Source organism: Colobus angolensis, unplaced genomic scaffold (genome assembly GCF_000951035.1).
Source record: "Colobus angolensis palliatus isolate OR3802 unplaced genomic scaffold, Cang.pa_1.0 Scaffold6, whole genome shotgun sequence".
In the NCBI taxonomy this organism is placed as follows: Eukaryota; Metazoa; Chordata; class Mammalia; order Primates; family Cercopithecidae; genus Colobus; species Colobus angolensis.
In genome coordinates, this window is record NW_012119598.1 from 18,481,177 (window position 1) to 18,503,937 (window position 22,761).

At 41.7% G+C, this 22,761-nt stretch overlaps 1 protein-coding gene across 2 annotated transcripts in view; it reads left to right on the top strand.

Annotated features, from left to right (window-relative positions):
* Positions 1 to 22,761, top strand: part of CAP2 (CAP, adenylate cyclase-associated protein, 2 (yeast)) — a 169,075-nt gene that overhangs the window by 60,119 nt on the left and 86,195 nt on the right. For both annotated transcript variants that reach the window (XM_011962746.1, XM_011962747.1), the window contains one exon: positions 14,168 to 14,245. In XM_011962746.1, coding sequence (XP_011818136.1) covers positions 14,168 to 14,245 — 78 coding nt within the window. The remainder of the gene's footprint in view (positions 1 to 14,167; positions 14,246 to 22,761) is intronic.

The window sequence follows — 22,761 nt, forward strand, 5'->3', positions numbered from 1 at the left end:
CAGACACCTACCACCACACCAGACTAATTTTTGTATGTTTAGTAAAGACAGGGTTTCACTATGTTGGCCAGGCTGGTCTTGAACTCCTGACCTCAAGTGATCCACCCACCTTGGCCTCCCAAAGTGCTGGGATTACAGGTGTGACTCACAGCACCCACCCAGCCTACATCATTATTTTTAATGACTGTATAGTATTTCTTCATGTGTTACACCATAATTGATTTAAACAATACAAATTGTATGTAGGTGAAGTAATGTATGTGCAAGAATTTAGGGCTTGGACTAAGGTGACACAAGTGAACCTTGCAGGGTGTGACCTAAAGAGAGACCACCTCTTAAATTCCATACCATGGGCTTCTTGCTAGCTCTACCCTGGTCCTATCCCTGCAAGGATGGTCATCTAGTAGTATTTATAATCATTTAAAAAACTAGTTTCATTTGACTTGTTTTCAGTTTTGACCCTATTGTAAACCACATTGCAGTTCAAAGCCTTGTACTATTATTATTATTATTATTATTATTATTTTTGAGATGCAGTTTCACTCTTGTCCCAGGCTGAAGTGCAATGGTGCAATCTCAGCACACTGCAACCTCCGCCTCTTGGGTTCAAGCGATTCTTCTGCCTCAGCCTCCCAACTAGCTGGGATTACAGGTGCCCACCACCACACTTGGCTAATTTTTTGTATTTTTTGTAGAGACAGGATTTCACCATGTTGGCCAGGCTGGTCTCAAACTCCTGACCTCAGGTGATCCACCCACCTCGGCCTCCCAAAGTACTGGGATTACAAGCATGAGCCACCATGCCCAGCCAATTATTTTATAGTTATATAATTATTTTCTCAAGGAAAATTCCTGCAATTAGAAATGCCTGGCCAATGGCAAGTGGTCCCTAATTTTATTGCCAAATTATTCTACCACATATATGCTATACTGATTCATATTCTCATAGTGTCTTAAATGCTTTAGGCTATTTGGTGATAATTATGAACTAGGAAAATAGGAGTTTTAGGGAAATGGTGCTTGATTTGAAAGCACATTAATATTCATGACATTGATTATTTAAAAATACTTTGCTGTCTGCTGAATAAGCAGGCAAATAAAAACAACCCACATAAATCATCCTTTTTGCGAAAGGAAACCATTTATCAGTTCTACCTTTTTTTAATTTTAAGACAGAGTCTTGCACTGTCACCCAGGCTGGAGTGCAGTGGTGCAATCTCAGCTCACTGCAAGCTCCTCCTCCTGGGTTCACGCCATTCTCCTGCCTCAGCCTCCTGAGTAGCTGGGACTACAGGTGCCCACCACCATGCCCGGCTAATTTTTTTCATTTTTAGTAGAGACAGGGTTTCACTGTGTTAGCCAGGATGGTCTTGATCCCCTGACCTCATGACCCGCCCTCCTCAGCCTCCCAAAGTGCTGGGAATACAGGCGTGAGCCACTGTGCCTGGTTCCAGTTCTATCTTTGATCTATTTGATGTACCAAGAAATTTGTTTAAATTGCCTCTTTAGGGTTGGATATGACGTATTTTGGATGGAGTTGGTGGGGCATTCAGGTCACCTTAACCGAAACCAATAATGCAGCTGAAATATATAATAGAAGATTCTAGGTCTGGATGTAGAAAAGACACATTGGAGCTGTTTCTTAGTGTTAGAACTGTGCACTGATGTAAATACTTTTGTGAGCTGGAAGTTGCCAAGGCAACAGTCCTATTAATGAAGAATAAACCTCATTTATTATCAGTGCCTGAATAATTATTTTTTAAATAAATGCACCTAGTGGTCTTAACATTGACATTCTCAATCTACCTACTCATCTTTCCTTCCCAGATTGCAAAACTATTTAGCCTTATTCAATAAGCATGCCTCCTTTCTCCACCAATGAGAGTAAAATCATTTAAAAAAATCAGTAAACTGTAAGGGCATTAAAAATGCTAATTTTTAACAATTACCTAATGTAAAAGTATTGCCCTTTTGATTTGTGCTTTGGCTAAGGCAGAGCCTGAAATCAACTGTGATTTGGTTGGTATTTGAGCAGGCCAGAGTCTTTAAATTAACTTGTCTTTACGATTTAATGGAATATTGCCAACGTATTTGTTAAGTAAGTGGAGTGTGACATTACTGCTTCCTTCCTCTCGTCAGACTGTAAATTTAGACTCCATTTTATTGAGCGCACATGGACACTTCAGAAAGGCAGCTGTGGCTGAGTTGTAGCCTTTATGAAATCTCTTGTCTTGAGGAGCCCGAGAATTGTGTTAAGGGAGATAGTGGTTCCAAATGACTGAGGACCAAGCAGTCTACTTTCTGGATTTTAGAGAAAAGGAAATCTTCTATCCAAAATAAAATAAAAATACATTCCCCTTTTCATTTTCTTTTTTGTGAAAATGCTTCTTGTATTTTGTCAAGCTAACCAAATGGGAAAACTTACCTTTTCACCCATGGGTCGTATCAACAAACCTCCTGTCCAGGTTGGATGTTTGCTGTCTGCGCCACACAGTTCACACCTCATCACTTACTATTCACATGCACTAATGATTCTGTGTTCCTGTCTAGTTTCCCCTGATTTATATCTAATGTAGCATCTCAGCACATACTCAGCACATAGTAGGTATTCAGAAAATACCAGAAAAAAAAATATATATATATATATAGAGAGAGAGAGAGAGTCTTGCTCTGTCACCCAGGCTGGAGTGCAGTGGTGTGATCTCTGCTCGCTGCAACCTCCGCCTCCCAGATTCAAGTGATTCTCCTGTGTCTACCTCCCAAGTAGCTGGGATTACAGGCGCCCGCCACCACGCCCGGCTAATTTTTGTATTTTTAGTAGAGACAGAGTTTCTCCATGTTGGCCAAGCTGGTCTCAAACTCCTGACCACAGGTGATACACCTGCCTCAGCCTCCCAAAGTGCTGGGATTACAGGTGTGAGCCACTGCGCCCTGCCCAGAAAATAATTTTTTATTGTAAAATTGTGTAGTAAGTTTCTGTTTCACTCAGGTCTTTTCAACAGATTTTTTTCTGATAATGAAAAAAATATTTGGCATAAGAAAAATGAACAATCCATATTTGAAAAAGAGAACAAAAACCGTTCAGAATCCCACTACTCGACGGTAACTTCCACTGATACCATGGCATGTTTATCTCATAAGAACATTTTTTCAAAGTCTGAAGAAGCTAATCATTGTACAGTCTGTTTTCTCCTTGATAAGATAGAATCACAGTGTAATCTGTGCTGGCTGTGTGTATAGGGCAAGTGACACCTGCCAAGCACTAGCAGGGTACAGGTAGTTCACATGAGATATTAAAATGCCAACCAATGATGGGACCAGTCACAGACCAAAAAAAGCTGGCCCTTCTGTCTCACCATGGCAATTTCAGATTCAACCACAAATAGCAAGCAATCTGATTTCTCGTTTCTTAACTCTTAGCTTTAGACAGTGTTACTGACAAAACAGATTTTTACCCTCAGAATAAGTTTTAGCACAAGTAGACGTATACTTTCTTTGCTGATGGCGCTTCTGGCTTGCTTCTTTGTGCCCTTTCCTAATGGCACACTAGGAAGAGAGTAATTTCCCAAACTAATCAGGCAAAATAGGAAAAAGTTCATGGGAACCCAAGAAGTCATAGCAAAGAAACATTCCATACTTCTTTATTTTATTCTTGGCTATGACAGCACAAAGGGGGCAGTTTAGATGTTGGTTTAACGCCCCCCCCATCTCTATGACACCTCCAACCATCCCCAAATAAATATGCTCAAAATAACAACAATAAGCACAAAGAATAAAATCTTACGTAGTTAGTATAAGCATCTTTGGAGGACTTTGCTATTTTTCGTAAGCAGCAGCAATCCAAGTAACAACAGAGCACTTACCAGTTTCTTAGTGACCTCCCATATCACAGTTTCACTGTCCTTTCCCCTAGATAACTGTCTCTAAGCCCGTCTTACATAGGTATTTATCACACTCACCCTCACCTCACCGGTAGTCTCCCCACACATGTCAGTTCATGGGGAGATGAACTGGAATGGAAATCCCATAACATTGACTGAATAAGTCCTTTCTAGTTTTTTTTAAAACGTAGGGGAGGGGCCCGCCACCTATTTTAACTCACAGGACTGATAGCAAAAGTTGGGAAGATACAGGGATGTTATGGCTTCTCCATCAACTACTTATAAATCAACATTGGTTGGGTTTAACTTTTAATAATTTATACTCCGTTCAAATCCTGACCATGTTGTTCCATGCATTCTTCCATCTACTCAGCAGATCTTGAGCACCTGTTTTGTGGCAGGCAATGGGTAGAGTGGAAACTGAGATTTCAAGGCGAGGTGGGACTTTGAAGTAGAGACTTGGAAGAATGCTAGAGGGAGCAGACTAGGACAAAACCATTGATGGCATGGAACACTACTGATGACTTTGGAGAACTTCTCTATTGAGGTCTAGATGGCGTAGACTAAGGAACTGCCTTTTTCCTGCCTTACCACTATTGATTCATTGCATGATTGGTATCACTTGGAACTGTGTATCAGGGAAAAGACAAATGCCTATGAGATCCATCTGCGTCTTGTTTTTGAAGATGGTCATATGCCCCATCTGTTGTTCTTTGAGCCCTTTAGTAAAGTCAGCTCCCATACTTAATTTTCGGTCATGTTGCCTTGATCACAGTGAACGGAATCCTTTTCAAATGGTAAATACATGTAAGTTGTCTGCTCTATGCAAAACCCCATGCTAGGCTCAGCAGAGGACACAGAAGAAGGGAATAGGAAATCTTGGCTCTTTAGGGATGGAGAGTGCCATTGAGGAAGCAGTGAAGACACTATTCCCACAAAGTTAACCCACAGTGGTAATTAGTATGGGATTAGAGAGAGGGCAGTAGGCTCAGGTCAGTAGACCCGACTCTAATCCTACATTTATCCACCAGTCTTGGGAAATTCACTAACCTCTCCAAGTCTTGATTTCTTTTTTGGAGAGGCGGAGACCTGTTTCTGGGTAAATAAATGTATTTATTGTCCCAGGGCTCTCTCTTTTTTTATTCTTTCTTTCTTTTCTTTTCTTTTTTATTTTTTTCTTCCTCGCCCAGGCTGGAGTGCCATGGCATGATCACAGCTCACTGCAGCCTCAGCCTCCTGGGCTCAAACAATCCTCCCGCCTCAGCCTCCCGAGTAGCTGGAACTACAGGCATGTGCAACCTTGCCGGGCTAATTTTTTAATTTTTGTAGAGACGGGGTTTTGCCATGTTGCCCAGGCTGGTCTCAAACTCCTGGGCTGAAGCGATCCACCCACCTCAGCCTCCCAAAGTACTGGGATTACGGGCATGAGCCACTGCATCCGGCTCAGGGCTCCTTCAAGCAGATCCCTGGGATACATGGAGACCACCCTGACTGGAGCAGAGGGTACTTGGAGAGGAGTCGTGGCCGTGACGCTAGAAGATGAGGGTCCAATTGTGCAGGACTTTGGAGGCCAGGCAAAATGCTGGACTCATCCAAGCCCTTTCTAAGAAAGGAGAGCTCTTGAAGTGATTATAAAAACGTAAGTGTCCAGGCCCTGGCTGAGTAGGGATGTGATGAGGCATTGTGTCCTCGCCTGCAGCCTCTGCTCCCAAACACCGTTAGCACATTTTTGCCCTGGAGTCTTGTTTTCTTTCCTTTCACTCTTCTTTTGTCATCTCCCATTACCATGGCTGCCCTGTGCTCAGCAGAGAGGCAAAGTGCTCACGTGACTGCTTTATAAATACTTTTGGGTGGTGATAGTTCCCATGACTGGCTTAACACTGCCCACTTGTCTTCTTCCATTAGGTAAGTGGTAGTAGCTCTGAAGTCAGTCTTGCTCGATATGTTTCAAAAGAACATTGGCTTGACGCAGTTATATCCAGCTCTCGTGATCTGCATTGTTTTCATTTTCTTTTGCCAAACTTTTCCGTTTTCTATGCTTCAAGTCTCTCCCTGGGCAATAGACGAGAACTTGGGAAGAATCAGGATTTAGGAATTCTTGCTTCAGCTTTGCCGCTTGGGCAGAGAGCTTTATTTTCTCTAGATCTTCATCCCTTCACTTAAAAACATGCAAGGATTGAATGAAAGGAGCCCGTTTGGACGGTATGAGTGCATGGTTTTGTTACAGCAGGTTGTGAGTCAGACATGAGCAGGGCAGGAGGGCCCCCGCTCCAGGAACGTCAGGCCACCATCAGGTGATGGTCCAGAGGTTGTTAACTGTCTCGCTAAAATAATAATTAGTCGCAGCTGGCACCAGGGAAAGGCAGGCTCCCAATAGATAGGAAAAACCTGAAACTGGTGATAAGTTCCCGATAAGATCTAAGGAGTTGGGTGAGCAGACTCAAGCACGAGCACTAAGAGGCAAAATGGTGGAGTTTAACTGGTATGTGACCTTCCTCTAGGAATGCTCAACTGCTAAGAGAAAAAAATGCCTCAAGTGAGCATGTGCACAACTTAAATAACACACCGCATGTGGTCCCTCCCAAGGGCTGGCAGGTGTGCATACGGACAGCCCACCCCAAAGGAAGAATCAGAGAAGAGACAGACCCAGGAAGAATGCCAGCATGTAGAACCCCAAATCGAAGGGCAAGTCACACGCTTGAAACTCTCAAGTCACCCGCTTGGCCCTCTTCCAAGTGTACTTTACTTCTTTTCATTCCTGCTCTAAACTTTTTTCTTTTTTTTTTTTTTTTGAGGTGGAGTCTTGTTCCAGGCTGGAGTGCAGTGGCGTTATCTCAGCTCACTGCAATCTCCGCCTCCTGGGTTCATTTCATTCTCCTGCCTCAGCCTCCCAAGCAACTGGGACTACAGGCTCCCGCCACCACTCCCGGCTAATTTTTGTAATTTTAGTAGAGACGGGGTTTCACTGTGTTAGCCAGGATGGTCTCAATCTCCTGACCTCGTGAACCGCCTGCCTTGGCCTCCCAAAGTGCTGGGATTACAGGCATGAGCCACCACTCCCAGCCTAAACTTTTTAATAAACTTTCCCTCCTGCTCTCAAACTTGCCTCAGTACCTCTCTCTGCCTGTGCGCCTCAGTCGAATTATTTCTTATGAGGAAGCAAGAACTGCGCGGTTGCTGCCGACTTGTACAGATTCACTGCTGCTAATGGTTTTGTAGTGGATGCCCTCTGAGCTGTTTTGTTAATTGAGCTGCTAATGAAAATGGAATAGAAATGAGAGACGAAATATATGAGGTATCATTTAGGCCAGTGGTTTTGAAAGTGCAGTGTCCAGACTTGAAGCATCAGCCTCACCTGAGAACTTGTTAGAAATGCGAATTCTCAGGCCAACCCAAATCTACTGAATCAGAAACTCCAGAGATGCGACTCAACAGTCTGTTTTAAGAAAGCCTCCAGTTGATTTTGATGGACACTCAGAACCACTGGTTCAAGTCTTCTGCGAGGTGCATAATATGTCAACTCAGATCTTTCTTAATCTGTGTTTACAGGGTTGGTGCTTATGTTCACATTTACAAAATCAGGCATCTTCAGTCTTGTTTTAAGCAAAATCACGAAATGGGTGAAATTTGTCTTTGGCATTCTATTACCTCTTTTGGGGGCTCATTTCTTATCTCAGTTTCATCTGTCAGGTTCTTCTTTAACTCTTCATTGGCAGAAAATCTAGCAACTTTTCCTTTAGGGTACAGGACAGGCCCCTAAACAACAAATCTGAAAACACAGTGTCTCTATGAAAAACAGGGCATCAGTAGACTAACTGGGGAGGTATGTGAGGATGGCATTGGCAATAGGGCCTGCAAATTGCACTGAGTATACAGATGCCCCTTCCCCCATCTTTAGAGGAAGAGGGGCCCCTTCCCTTGGCTGTCTGGTTCTCAAGAAGAGGGCTGATGCAGTTTCAGAAGGATCTAGAAGTGCCTTTAGCACAAGCACCCAGGCTGGATGCTTTTTCCATCTTCCAAGTATTGCCTGTGGCTTTTCCCCCTGTTGTGCCTGTTCATTTTGCCATCCACATGGGACTTTGCAGCCTGTAGTGCTTCCAGTGAAACAATGCAAAGCTTTGATGAGTATCCAGAAATTAACTGGGCTTCCCTAGGGAGCCAGCTGTCTTTCCTGAGGGGATTAGATAGAAATAAGTCATATTTCGCTAGTGTCTGCTGACTGCCAAGGCTGGTTTTAAACTGATTTCTGAAATCCATTCCCCTATTCTTTGTCCTAAGACCACACAGCAATAGATGTTCCACCAGGCTGTCTGAGAACCCCGGTTACTGGTGTGATAAGTGGTAAAGTTCAAACAGAATGCACAGATTTGACCTTGCCAAAATTGTCCCTTTCCTCTCTGCACACACATGCTCACAGGCAGATAGATGCACATGTTCACCCACAAAGGTTGTCCAGGCTTTCTGAGCGCTGCACACATGTGATGGACAAACTCAGCAAAACCCCTCGATTATTTGTCATTACTGAAAACCCCTACGTTTGGCTTTTTCTTTCACAGTGTTTTGAACTGCCTGAGTGAGCCAAATTCTCCCTTTCAAGTTACCAGACTCAGCAGGTTCAGTAAAATTGCTCCTAAATAGGATGCTGTCTGGTTGAAGGGACTCATGGAACTTTCCAGAAGGAAGAAGCGAGTGGATCGGAAGTTGGAACGAAAGTCCTTTGATATGTGGACTGATGAGGTTAAAAATGAGTGTGGATTAGGGTCTGCTAATTATACCCAGAGTTCCAGGAAGCTGAAAGAGGTACACAGTCAAATTCTCAGAAAGGTTTTGTCTACATAAGCAAAATGGAAGGGAGAGTTGAAGCAGATATCTCAATATTGGGGCATTCTCCACCCCAACCTCAACTTCTATTGTTCCCATGAAACACCATTTGGAGGAAGAGACTAATTAATGAAATTGGCCATCTTTGCTTATCAGACCTGCCAGAAAATTGCTTTATTAGCAACAGACTAAATGTTGTTACTAGGGAAAGGCTAATGATCATACTCATCTTGGGATAACTACAAAATATTGTTAATGCCACCTCTGAGCTACAATTTTAACTGCAGAAGTCAGACCATCCAAATTACTGTTTCCACAGCAACTACAATTCAGTTGGCTCTGCTAAGCTTGTCATAGATGAGGACGTTACCTCTATATTATCGTTGCTGGGGAAAAGTGCACTTATTTTATTTATAGCCAAGCTGTGCAAAGTTGTATTTTGTAGTCTTTTATTTGGAAACGTGGTCATTAGAGACCGACAAAAGTCCTTCTGAATCACTGAAATACACGTTTTGATACATGGAAAAATACTGCATAGCTCAGAGCTTCCCATTCACAATGTCATAATGGCCTCCAGGACAGTGAAATTTGAAAGCCCTCTATTCTTCCCTAATGAATATCCAAAATTTGAGATCTTGAGCAATATAGTCCCAGCAATCAGGCTACCAGGACAAATAGAAAGAAGATGGTGTACTCCAAAATGGCTTTGAGAAAAACATATACTAATTTAAACATTCAGGAGACTTACACCTATTGTGTTAATGATGATTGAATTTGTGATTTTAATGTAAATAGCCTACAAATCTTGGTTTGATTTCAAGCATTTTCTTCTCAGTGGGAAAAAATATCATTGGATGAGAAGTGACAAGGCATTTAGAAGCAAGAATAAGGTGTTCGTTCATTTCAGTTATATTTTGGAACATTTGTCAGATGCCAAAACATTAACATGAAGTGGTTTGACAAAAACTAGTCATTTTCTGTTAGTTAACACCTTTACCCTTCCAACCCAGAAAGTTATCTGATATTGACATGGGGATGAAATTAACCTAATCCTCCTATTGTTATTTTGTTGTTTTGGTATCTGTTTTTGAAAATGTATTAGGCAAGTTCTTGCCTATCTATTAGAGAAGTCAGTCATATCCAAGATTGCAGAGAGAGAGAAACTGCCCATAAACAGATGTGGAGCTAAAAAGGAAGAGATTAAAAATGAAATTATGTATAGAAGAATATAAACTCATGACCAAATAAAACCGAATCACAGAATTTTTCTCTCCCCAAAAGGAGCAAAAAAGAAAAAAAAAGGAGTTAAAGAAAAACACCTCACTAATAGTAAGCAGACAAAAAACCCATATCCTAAAGCAATACATTTTAGTAACTGGTGACTGAGTGGCTTTTGATTTCTAAACCTGCCTCCAGCCCCCCTTAAAGACATTCCTTAGGGGTAATGATATCAGGAAAGGAGAACATGAAGCAAGAAAAAAAAACACTGTGGACTGCTTCTGTTTATAGATGTAAAGCCCTCATGTCTAGGTTCTGAATTGGAGAACTGATCTGAAGTCGCAAGGGACCACTCTATCCGAATGTTGTGTGTTCCAAGTACGTGGAGTGAATCCTGGTTTGGGGCATTTAGCAAATTCCCAGAAGAATGAGCAGCACTTGAAGACACAAATAAAGACGACATCACTTCAGCCAGATTCTTCCTCTTCCTGTTCTAGCAGGCCTTGAAGAATAGAGAGCAGAAAGCATTTAGCCCCCAGATTCTTGCTTGAAAGGGCAAAGAAGCTGATCTCCAATATGATGGCAAGGAATCACCCACATTTTATCAGAAAAATTAAAGTATCTGAAAAAATTAAAATACGTGCAAAATGGAAAGATCCAGTGTGGCAGCTACAAGTACCGCGTCAGAAAGGAGGCTAGCATGCAAAGTAGAAGGATGTGGGCTTGAAGAAGACGGGACTTAAGGAACAGAAACAAGTTCCTCACAATGGCTTAATAAGAAGATAACTTGTACTCTTAGAATTTAACAAAAGTATAAAAAGTATTTTTAAAATAGCCTAAAGACAAGGTGATAAAACAAGAATGAAATGAAAAGGGAGATTTAAAGTCTGACAAATCAAGAATTAAACACATTAATGCAAAAATAATATATAAATTAGAAATGGTAACCTATATGAGACCTGTTGAAAATTTGTTTGCTAACAATAGGAAAAGTATTCTTATAATCACAGAGAATACAGGTAACAAACAAGGAGATTAAAGACAGACTCTAAAAGATATTAAGACATTCAAATATTCTACACTATGAGGATAATTGGGTCCCTGAATAGAGACTCTAACAAAAGGAACAGAAGAGACACTGAAAGATATAATAAAATTTCCCAGAAATGAAGAAAGGACCAAGTCTATTCCAGGAAATATACTATGGAATGCTCAAAACGCAAACATATCTTAGTTAAGCTATTAAACCTCAAGGATAAGGAAATAATTCTTGAGATATCAAATCAGAATAAGTCAATTTCCTACAAGGGAGAAAAAAATCAAGCTAGTCTCAGATGTCACTATTGCCACAGCTGGGGCCACGCTCTCTGAAAATAGAGAGAGAAAATCACTCGAGGATATTATATCCCATCAAGATGTTAAAATGTAAAGACAACAGGGAGACATGCTTCAACCTGAAAGAACTAAAACAACTTTGACACCTTGTTGAAGAAAATACACAGTAACGAATGTCCAGCCAATTAAAAAAAAAAAAAAAACTCAGAAACGGAGAAGTTAAGGTGAGAATCATTAGGTTTGCTTAAATGTAGAACTAATACTTAATAACTATGTACACTAATATTACAGATCGAATATGAATGCTATCAGTTTGGAGAAAATAATAATAACTAAAAACTATGGAAGATAGGGATCAGAGATGGAAAAAGTGTAAGTACTTATGTGCTGATCTTTCCCAGCAAGAAGTCAATCAATACTATCTAGAATTATAACATGTCTTTTAGAATGCAATACATAATTACCCCAATCTCAACATTTTATAATCTTTTTTTTTAAACCTTAGAATGATCATTTAGGACATAAAAACTATTATGGTACAGAAACTTTTCTTTGAAGTTTAACAGTTCCTTTTCATTTTCATCTCTACTATTTAATCATAATTAAAATGTATGCTTTTTTTGCTCAATGACTAGTGGTTAAAATTTTTGATTTGAAAAATAAAATATTTTTTAAGAAGAAAAAAGTGTAGCACTAGGTATGACCCCATTTTATAAGTCTCTCTGCATATATTCTTAAAAGGTGGTTACAATGATGTTCATTTAATGATTAGTTCTAGGTTGTAAGGCATTTTTTTAAAACTTTAATCTTTGCTGGGTGTGGTGGCTCATGCCTGTAATCCCAGCACTTTGGGAGACCAAGAGAGGAGGATCGCTTGAGCTCAGGAGTTTGAGACCAGCCTAGACAACATAGCAAGAACTCATCTCTACTAAAAAATTTAAAAATTAGTCGAGTGTGGTAGTGTGCACCTGTGGCCCCAGCTACTCAGGAGGCTGAGGCAGGAGGATTGCTTGAGCCCAAGAGTTGAAGGCTGCAGTGAACTAAGATTGCACCACTGCACAGCAGCCTGGGTGACAGAGTGAGACCCTGTCTCTAAAACAAACAGACAAAAAAAGAAAACAAACAAAAAACAACAACAAAAAACCCTGTAATCTTTGAAATAATTTTTTTTTTGAGACATAGTCTCCCTCTGTCACCCAGTCTGAAGTGCAATGGCACAGTCTCAGCTCACTGCAGCCTCTGCCACCCAAGTTCACATGATTCTTCTGCCTCAGCCTCCCAAATAGCTGGGACTACAGGCGTGCACCACTATGCATGGGTAATTTTTGTATTTTTAGTAGAGACGGGGGTTTCACCATGTTGACCAATCTGGTCTCGGACTCCTGACCTCAGGTGATCCGCCCACCTTGGCCTCCCAAAGTGCCTAGATTACAGGCATGAGCCACCATGCCTTGCCTAATCTTTGAAACTTTCCGCATTAAAAAAAAAAAAAAAAATTATTCCAAGTCAGTATGCTTTGTCTTAAAAGAATAACTGCATGAATTTTCTTAAAAACTAGAAAAAAATGCCAAAATGATTAATTCTGGGTGATCTGGATATTTTTTCTTGGTACACTTCTGTAATTTGTTTAATTTAAAAAATTAACATAACAAAGAAAAAAGAACCCACAAAACCCAAAACTAACAAATTAGTTGAATGAGTCAAGGGTGAAGGTCAGAGAATATGTGTTTGAGGGCATTCCTGCTTGCACGTCTCCTTGTGGGGTGTTGAGTCCAGGTGGGGTCCCCTCTACCAGGGCCCAGATGGCACTGACATCTCCCCTGGGCTCATCTTTTTTTTTTTTTTTTTGAGGCGGAGTCTCGCTCTGTCGCCCGGGCTGGAGTACTGTGACCGGACCTCAGCTCACTGCAAGCTCCGCCTGCCGGGTTCACGCCATTCTCCTGCCTCAGCCTCCCGAGTAGCTGGGACTACAGGCGCCTGCCACCTTGCCCGGCTAGTTTTTTGTATTTTTTAGTAGAGACGGGGTTTCACTGTGTTAGCCAGGATGGTCTCGATCTCCTGACCTCGTGATCCGCCCGTCTCGGCCTCCCAAAGTGCTGGGATTACAGGCTTGAGCCACCGCGCCCGGCCGGGCTCATCTTAATGATTAGAAGCCACTGGCTTTCAGTGAGCATATCTAAAGGGGGATGGTTTAAAGGACAATTCTCTTTCCTCCCGAAGGTGTAGAATAGAATTTGGGCATATGTGAAAGAGGATAAGGGAGAGACAGCCTTTGAAAACAAGTGCACTTTGGGGCTCAAACATTTTTTAACAACTTTATTGAAGTAAAATTCACATGTCATAATATTCACCTTCTTAAAGTGTATGATTCAGTATATTCACCAAGTTTTGAAGCCATCATCACTGTCTGTTTCCCGAACATTTTCACCACCCCCAAAGGAAACCCCATACCCATTAGCAGTTCACTCCCCATTCCTCCCTCCCAGCAGCCCCAGCACCCACTCATCTGTAGTGGTTTCTGTCTCTATAGATGTGCTTCTCCTGGACGTTTTATATAAATGGGATCATACAAATGTACTGTTTTGCGACTGGCTTCATTCACTCAGCATGTTTTCAAGGGTCACCTGTGTCGTAGCAGGTGTCAGTGCCTGGTCTCTTTTTCATGCTGAATAATATTCTCTTGTATGGATCAATCACATATTGTTTATTGGTTCACGAGTTGATGGATATTCGGTTGTTCCCATGTTTTAGTTATTATACGATGCTGTTATGAACATTCATTTACAAGCTTTTGTGTGAAGATATATTTTCATTTTTCTTGAGTATATACCTACGGGTGGAATTGCCTGATTATATGGTAACAATTTTTAGGAGTCAAACATGGAAACTGCCATCTTCCTCTCTGTTCCCAGGCAGAAATGGTGCACAGCGCTTTCCAGGCCCAGCGGTCTTTCCTTCTGATGGCCTCTCAGTACCAACAACCCCACGAGGTAAGACAGTGTCCTGAGAGGGAAGGTGTCCCAAGGTATGGGCAATGTAAGATGGAAAACAAGGAGGCAACAGAAGCATTTATTATAGTTGACCTCCTCAAAATGAGACTTAGAGCACGTGTAGGTTCTGTCTGTAATCTGGATCATGGTATAGAAAAATTCTTCTCTCTCATAATCTCATTAATAGTAGACAAGTTTTGTTGTTTTTTTTTTTTTAAGTATGCCATTTGTGAAAAAAAGCAAGCAAGCAATATGTTGTCTTACTACTAATATGTCATTATGGTCAAATTCTTACTGTAACAAATGAACATTACCAGTTTAAAAGGTGAGTTGACTTGTATCATCTTTATACTAGTCTCACAACCTTTTGTAATCACGGAAGTGTTTATAACTAATTTTTAGCCCAGATTTTGAGCTGCTTTGTTTTCAAAGACTGTTCACATCTATGATCATCTCTAACCTCCATGTATGGATTTTATTAGCTCCTATTTCCTAAGTAGCGTAGATGGGCTAAACCGGTGGTTAAGTGTTTCGTGTTTATGGGTGGTCTACGGAGCTTCATTGCAGTTTCTGGTTCATCAGGCCTGGATTGTGTCCCAAGATTCTGCTTTTTATTAAGCTCCTGGGTGATGCCTATGCTGCTGATCCTCATTCTCAAAACACCAAAATTGGAAAGAATTTTCATGAGTCTTTAAGAACTTAGAACTCGCCTTTCTCTTCCACCATAAATATGAATGAACTTTTCTTAGGTTAAAGATATTTAGAGGCGTTAGAGGATCTGATGCTAACTGCAACAATATTACCAATGTAGTAATTTTAACAACTTTTAATCTATTGTAAAATTACCAAGTAAGGCCCATGGTAAATTTTAATACAGAAGGAATAAAATTGTGAGAACAGATGTTAAGAGCAAAGTAATGGGTGGCGGAGGTCCGTCTCATTCCCTAGGCCCTGTAAATTTCCCACTGTCTAAACCAAAGCGTAGTCACCACCTGCCCAAACTACTGACATTGTATCATGCAAATAACTGCATTCCTTCTACCAAGGGTTCATAATGACAACTGTTGACCATGCTAATTGTGTCACGAATGAAATTATTCATTAAAAAGTAGTCCTACTCCTGGCATACTTTGTTATATCAGAAAAAAATAAAAATTGTTCTTTTGGCTAAATATTCTGCATCTGAAATTTAGTAACATTTATATAAGTAAAAAATAAATTGAGTATACATTATGACACAATAGCTTAAATGTAATAGCTCACTTTGAATTATAAAACAAACTCCTGAAATTGAAAAATTTGAGCTAAGAATCCTGGGAATCCAGAACTTTGACCTTCAGGGGATGACACTCAGCTCTATAAAGGGGCAAGACCGGAGACCCGAGACCCTCCCTGGAATGGTTGTTTCCAGCCATGCTTGTGCAATAGAATCACCTGCAAAATTTAAAAAAAATACCAGTACCCGGGTCCCAACCCAAGAGTCTCTGACTTCATTGGTCTGAGGAGTGGCCTGGGCTTTGAGATTTCTATGGGCTTCATGGGTTATTCGGACTTCCAACCAGAGCTGTCAGCCCCCACCTGAGATGGATATGCCACCTCCCTCCACGTGAAAGGAGTTGGCTCCCAGCCTAGGTAGGAGGCTCTATAGGGGTGAAAATATTCCGTGTTCCATCATGGATGCATTTTCCTCCGTGGTCTTCTCAATCTCTGCTTTGCAGAAGAGCAAAGTGAAACTGGGAAATCACAAAGTGATGTGTTGTACATTCAGCCTTAGCCTTTCTTTTCTGTGAAGTGGGAGGAGAGGTGGTCCAATTGAGATTCTCAGGTAGAAGAAGAACTGTGACTTTCCTCACTGGGTTACCACTCCGTCCCTTCCCTAAGCCTCAGAACAAGAGGCGAGAGTCTCCAATGGCTTTGCAGGCCTTAGACAAAAAAGCCACTCACTAGACATTGGGTGAAAATGTGAGTGAATGAACAACGAATGAAGGCGTTGGGTCTGTGGCGTTCCAGCATGAGCCAGGGTCAGGGACACTGTGTGGCTTAGCATGTGGCTGTGCAGATTCTTGGTCATATCTACAGTTTCCCTTTCTTACTCTACTGCATCCTCTCTCTTTTTTTATCTTTTCTTTTTTTAAAGATGGGTTCTTGCTCTTGCTCTGTCACCCAGGCTGGAGTGCAGTGGTGCAATCCTAGCTCATTGCAGCCTCGAACTCATGGGCTCAAGTGATCCTCCCACCTCAGCCTCCTGAGTTGTTATTACAGGTGTGAACCACTGTGCCTGGCTCTATTGAATTCTTGATAAAGGGGAGGGAAACTGGTTCCCAGGGAGGCATGCACTGGAAATGCCTGGCAGCACTTACCACAGTGCTCCATGTGCAGTAAGGCCTGGACCAGGACCAGCAAAATGCCAAGCAGGCTTATGATGCCTACCTCCCTTCCTGGCCCTTCCCTCTACTTCCCTTTCCTCTTTATTCAGAACACCATCCTACCAATTCCACCTGAGAGAAAAGCAGACATGTTGTTCGGAACCCCTATCCACTCCAGTGGGGATGGTACAGATGAGGCTGAAGAGGAGTCCCACAACCAGCAAACGAGGCCTCGGGTTTTATTGGGGACTTGCATACAGGGGAGAGAGTCCAGTAGCAGAGGGCTGGACAGGAGAACTACAACCACTTGCAAAAGGCATGTAATTTATGTAGCATTTTCATGTAACATCCTCCATCTAACAACCTCCACCTGATAACCTTCATTTAACCTAAAACAAAAGGCCTCCATCCCCCCACATGGCCGGTGTTCCACAGCATTCCCCGGGAAGCACCAGGGGCTCAAATGTTCCTCATAGAAGAGCAATGGATCTCCAGGTTGGCCACTCCCAGATTCTTTAGTTGCAAACTCTGAACACACATTCAGGTGGATCTGCCATACAAGATCACTCTCAGGGTGTGCTCAAGTCATTGCTGTCAACTGCGTCTGTCACACAATTGCCACAGTGGTGAAAACAGTCTATGGCCAGACCTTGATCCACCCAGTATGCATTCTAGAAGATGCATCTTAAAGATGAGTATCATAATGCAGATCATATTTTCTCATAGGAACAAGTATTATAACCATTTGTGTCTTACTGTCCTCCTCCTTTCAGGAGGAAGAGAATTAACTGCTGTAATTTCAGCTCTCATTGACGTACAGCAGCGATTCTCCACCCTTAGTGTGCATGACAGTTCCCTGCTGGGTTGTCAAAACTCAGGTTGCTGGGCCCCACTTATAGAGCTTCTAATTCAGTAGGTCTTGGTTGAGTCCCAAGACTCTGCTGTTCTAAAAAGTTCCCAGGTGATGTGATACTCCTGGTGCAGAGACCGCACTTTGGATCCTGTGCTGTATGGATGGCTCTCACTGTTATAATTTGAGCTCAGATTTATTTCAGGTGCTTCCGAATTTCTTTTCTGTGAAGTGGGAGGAGAGGTGGTCCAATTGAGATTCTCCGGTAGAGGAAGAACTGTGACTTTCCTCACTGGGTTACCACTCCGTCCCTTCCCTAAGCCTCAGAACAAGAGGCGAGAGTCTCCAATGGCTTTGCAGGCCTTAGACAAAAAAGCCACTCACTAGACATTGGCTTATGTCTCTAGACCACTGCTTCTCAAACTTCAGTATTGATTTGAATCATCTGGAGATCTTGTTAAAGTGCAGAGTCTGATTCAGTTGGTCTCAAGTGGGGCGCAAGAGTCTGTAGTTCTAACAGGCTCCCCAGCGATGCTGGTGCTGCTGATTTCTCACTACACATTGAGCAGCAAGACTTCAGTCATTGCCATCCAAAATTCCAACAAGCACAGAATCCCTTGGTGGTCAAATCTCAAATTCATATTCTCTTCTCCTACCATTTCTGTAGCAAAGTACACCGTGTTATGCTGCAGTAACAAACGTCTCTAAAATCTTAGTGATGGATAACCACAGAGGTTTATTTCTTGTGCACGCTATACAGCTATCTGTTGCAAGACAGTTTAATATCTAGTGGATGAGTTACTAAATAACGACTCATATAACTATTTACTTAGCGTTGTAACAGGGCTCTGAGAGAAAAGAGTATAGAATGAATCTTCAATAGGAGTTTTGGGCATTGGGGAGGGAAGATCTTTTAGGGCTGGAGGACCTTCCAGGGAGTCCCTTGGATCCTGCTAATGAATGCAAGTGACCACTCTTGCTGCCACAGCATAAGGCAAAATTAAACCAACATTAGTGATCGATTGTGGCTCATGTCAGCCTTGTGAGACCCTGAGCAGAGAACTTAACTCTGCCTTGGCCCAGAATTCTGACCTACAGAAACTGTGAGATGATAAATGGATATTGTTTTTAGCCACTAAGTTGTGGTAATTTGTAATACAGCAATAGAAAACTAATAGGGATTCTCTCAATTCCCTTGTTGCTGAACTCTAAGGTAATGAATTTTTTTAAACTTTTTGTGGGTACATAGTAGACATATGTATTTATGGGGTTCATGAAATGATTTGATACAGACATGCTATACATAATAACCACATCACGGGGAATGGGGTATCCATCCCCTCAAACATTTATGCTTTGTATTGCAAACAACACAATTATACTCTTAACTTTTCTTTTCTTTCTTTTTTTTTTTTTTTGAGACGGAATCTTGCTCCGTCACCCAGGCTGGAGTGCAGTGGCGCTGTCTTGGCTCATAGCAACTTCAGCCTCCTGGGTTCAAGCGATTCTCTTGCTTCAGCCTCCTGAGTAGCTGGGATTATAGGCACGTGCCACCACACCCAGCTAATTTTTGTATTTTTGAGAAGAGACGGGGTTTCACCATGTTGGTCAGGCTGGTCTTGAACTCCTGAACTTGTGATCCACCCACCTCGGCCTCCCAAAGTGCTGGAATTACAGGCATGAGCCACAGCGCCTAGCCTATTCGTCATCATTTTAAAATGTGCAATTATTATTGACTACAGTCACCCTGTTGTGCTATCAAATAGTAGGCCTTATTCATTCTTTCTAACTACTATTTTCATACCCATTAACCATCTCCACCTCCCCACCTCAGCTCCCCCACTACCCTTCCCAGCCTTTGGTAACCATCCCTCTACTCTGTATGTCAATGATTTCACTTTTAATTTTTAGATCCCATAAGTAAGTGAGAACATGCAATGTTTGTTTTTCTGTGCCTGGCTTATTTGCCTGGTTTATTTCATGTAACATAGCAATCTCCAGTTCTATCCATGTTGATTTTTTTTTTTTTTTTTTAATAAGACCAGAGGCCACAGACCAGAATGTGCCCTTCAGTTCCTCCACCTTCGCTCTTCCATCTATCCTGGCAGAAGCAGGATAAGGGATTCATTGACAGCCCTGATTGACAGTGGTGACCCCCAATTTCAAATTTCCTTTCTCACTTTGGCAATGAGGAAACAGGTCTCTTGCATTCTCTGATACTAGGACATTCCAACATTTTGGCCTTGACCCACAGAAAAAAGGATATTTTACTTCACCACCCAGTTCCACAAAACATATTCTTACCATGTGTACTGCATTCTGACATTTTTCTTCTAGTCTATTCTGTGCTGTGGTCATGACCCACTGAATTGATCTTAAGATGCACTAGTGGTCACACCTTGCAGTTCAGAATCACCTTTCTCATTTATTTATTACATGCTCATGATAAAACACATTATGAAACATTTGCAAAACATCTCAGCTTTTCTTGTCTCCCCTTGTTGTATTTTACATAAATAATCTTTGGGCAAAAGAATGGCCCAGTTCTTGTAGTACTTATAGGTTTTTTTGTTTTTGTTTTTGTTTTTTATGAGACAGTCTCGCTTTGTCACCCAGGCTGGAGTGCAGTGGCGCGATCTCGGCTCACTGCAAGCTCTGCCTCCTGGGTTCACGCCATTCTCCTGCCTCAGCCTCCCGGGTAGCTGGGACTACAGCTCCTGCCACAACGCTCAGCTAATTTTTTTTTTTTTTTTTTTTGTATTTTTAGTAGAGACAGGGTTTCACCGTGTTAGCCAGGATGGTCTCGATCTCCTGACCTCGTGATCTGCCTGCCTTGGCCTCCCAAAGTTCTGGGATTACAGGCATGACCACCGTGCCCGGCCCCGTACTTATAGTTCTTATAGTCTAGAATTTGTCAAGCCCATCCTCTAACAGTTGATGGAAGGATTCTCACATGGAAAATGAACAAGAAGCCCCCACCCTGGCTTGCTCAACTATTCATTTACTTTTACAGCAGTTGACTATAGGGAAAGTAAGTCATTTCTAATTCTCAAACATAAAAAACAATATTCAGTGATACATTAATAATCCAGCCACAGGATGTAGACCTGGGCCCTTTCCTTTATTCACTACCTTTTTGCAGACACTACATGTAAGAGCCACACTACACAGTCATTTATAAGAGTTGTATGTCAAAATAAAACTCTAGAAAGTGTTTAGTTGACATGAACAAGTGTTTTTTGGCCTGGGACCAACTCACCTCACCTAGGAGAGATGAGAAAACAAGAGTGTTAATTTTAACCATGGCCCGAGCTGCAGAGGTAACCTTTTGTAAACCACGCATCTGATGCCTTGATGGGCACCACTCCAAGGAAGACTATCATTCAGGGAATTCCTGGGAGGTCTCCCACTGACGTCCCACCAGTCTAGCCCTGAGTAGTTTGCAGGAGCAAGAAGGGAAGCACCCGGAGGGTGGAGAACTGCAGCTCATGGGCCATAAGTACAGCAGGCTTTCTGCTGCCTTCACACTTTCCCTGTTTTCTCCAGCATTTCTTGTGCTGCTAAGACCTGCCAGTGAAATGATCTGTGTGTGTGTGTGTATGCATGTGTGTGTATTTGCATGGAATCAGTATGCACCTGCACATAGAGAAAAAATTAATCTTAAGTTTTTCAACTTCAGGGAAGATGATTTATGGTCACTGATTGCCCGGTAGGTTTTATTCTATCTAGGAAGTCTGAGTTCTGTATTCCTCCATAAGGGAGAGAGAGAGAGAGCATTTCTACTATCCTCCCTCTCCTTTTCTTGTCTTTATTTGAACTTGTACTTTAAAAGGAAATAGTGCCTTCCTGTGCATAAAGCAGGTGTCTAAAACTGATTCTCTTTCCTTTTATTGTTTATAGAATCTGAAAAACTAGAAGGAGAAGGAGGGTTAGCGACCCCTCTTGGCCATTCCTCCCTCTCGAGTGAATACACATGCCCAACACAGTCCTTCGCTCAGCACTTTCTCAATAAGGATTTTCTACGGCATGGAGCAGTCATCGAATTTGTTAATAATTTGTTCACATTAAGCAAAAAAGCCTAGCGGCAGTGATCTTAGGACTTAAGCTAATTATTTAGATGCACGAGAGATCCAGATTATTAGTGAGCGTAAATATGTTCGGGATTTTAATAAAACATATTAATTTGTGAGGGTGGTCAAGAGTAGAAACTTTGGACTTGGGCCTACTTGGATTTGAATTTCACATTTTCTACTCATTAGCAAGAAAAACAAATTCATCTGTGTCTTCTAAGTTTGTGAATCTTCTATCTTTTTCTCGGTGTCAACTGGAGAATTAACTTGGTAATCCACTGACCAACTCTAACCAAAACAACTTGTCAAGTTACCCACATGGGGGAAGGCAGTTAAACTTTCTCAGCCCGTGTTTTCTTGTCTTTAAAATAGGGATAACTTTATCATTCCTACCTCAAAGGATTATTGTGAGGATTAAATGAGAAAAGGCAGGCCAGGGTTGTGTGACTGACTAGCAAAGTTCATTATTAGTCAGTGTTGTCCAACTGCTTTAGCAAAAAGGCCCCAAATCTCAAAGGCTTAAGAGAGGAGATTTTTTTTTCTTGCTCACATAAGATCTGCTCCTGTGTTTTTGGTTGCCAGTCTTCCACATGGTCGTTCAAGGACCAGGCTTCCATCTTGGGGCACCCAACTCCTCTAAGTCCTCAGCCATTGAATTGGAAAAGAATGCAGGAATGTTTTATGGGCTGGGCTTGGAAATGGCCTATGGCACCTCACCTTCATTCAGCCTTCTGGTCATTCCTAGCTGCAAAGGAGACTGGGGAATTTAACCGACCTCTATGCCTGGAAGGAAGAAGTAACAGATTTGGTGAGCATGTGGCCAGTCCACCAGAATGAGTCACTTGGTTTGGCTAAAATGAGCTCTCTCTCTCTGTGGAAATGTATTATCTTTCCAAAAACTCATAGGGATTTCCCAGACTAATACCCCATTTCTCTAGCCGTCCAGGGAAAGACAAGAAAAACTTTGAAATCTAACAGCTGAATTTTTATTACACTTGAGTGTAAATATATGTATCTATGTATGTATGTAATATTTCAAAATTTCTTTTAATTACAGTGAGTTTATCCTTTTTGCCTGTAAAATGTTTTACCAAACTATAAGGTGTCAAGTTACTGTACAGTATTTTAAAATGCCAAACAAAGTAGTCATGTGACTGATCTCAGAGCATACCTTGGGTAAATTACTTGGTGCTGGTGGCAGGTCTAGAAATTGCAAAGGAAAAGCAAACG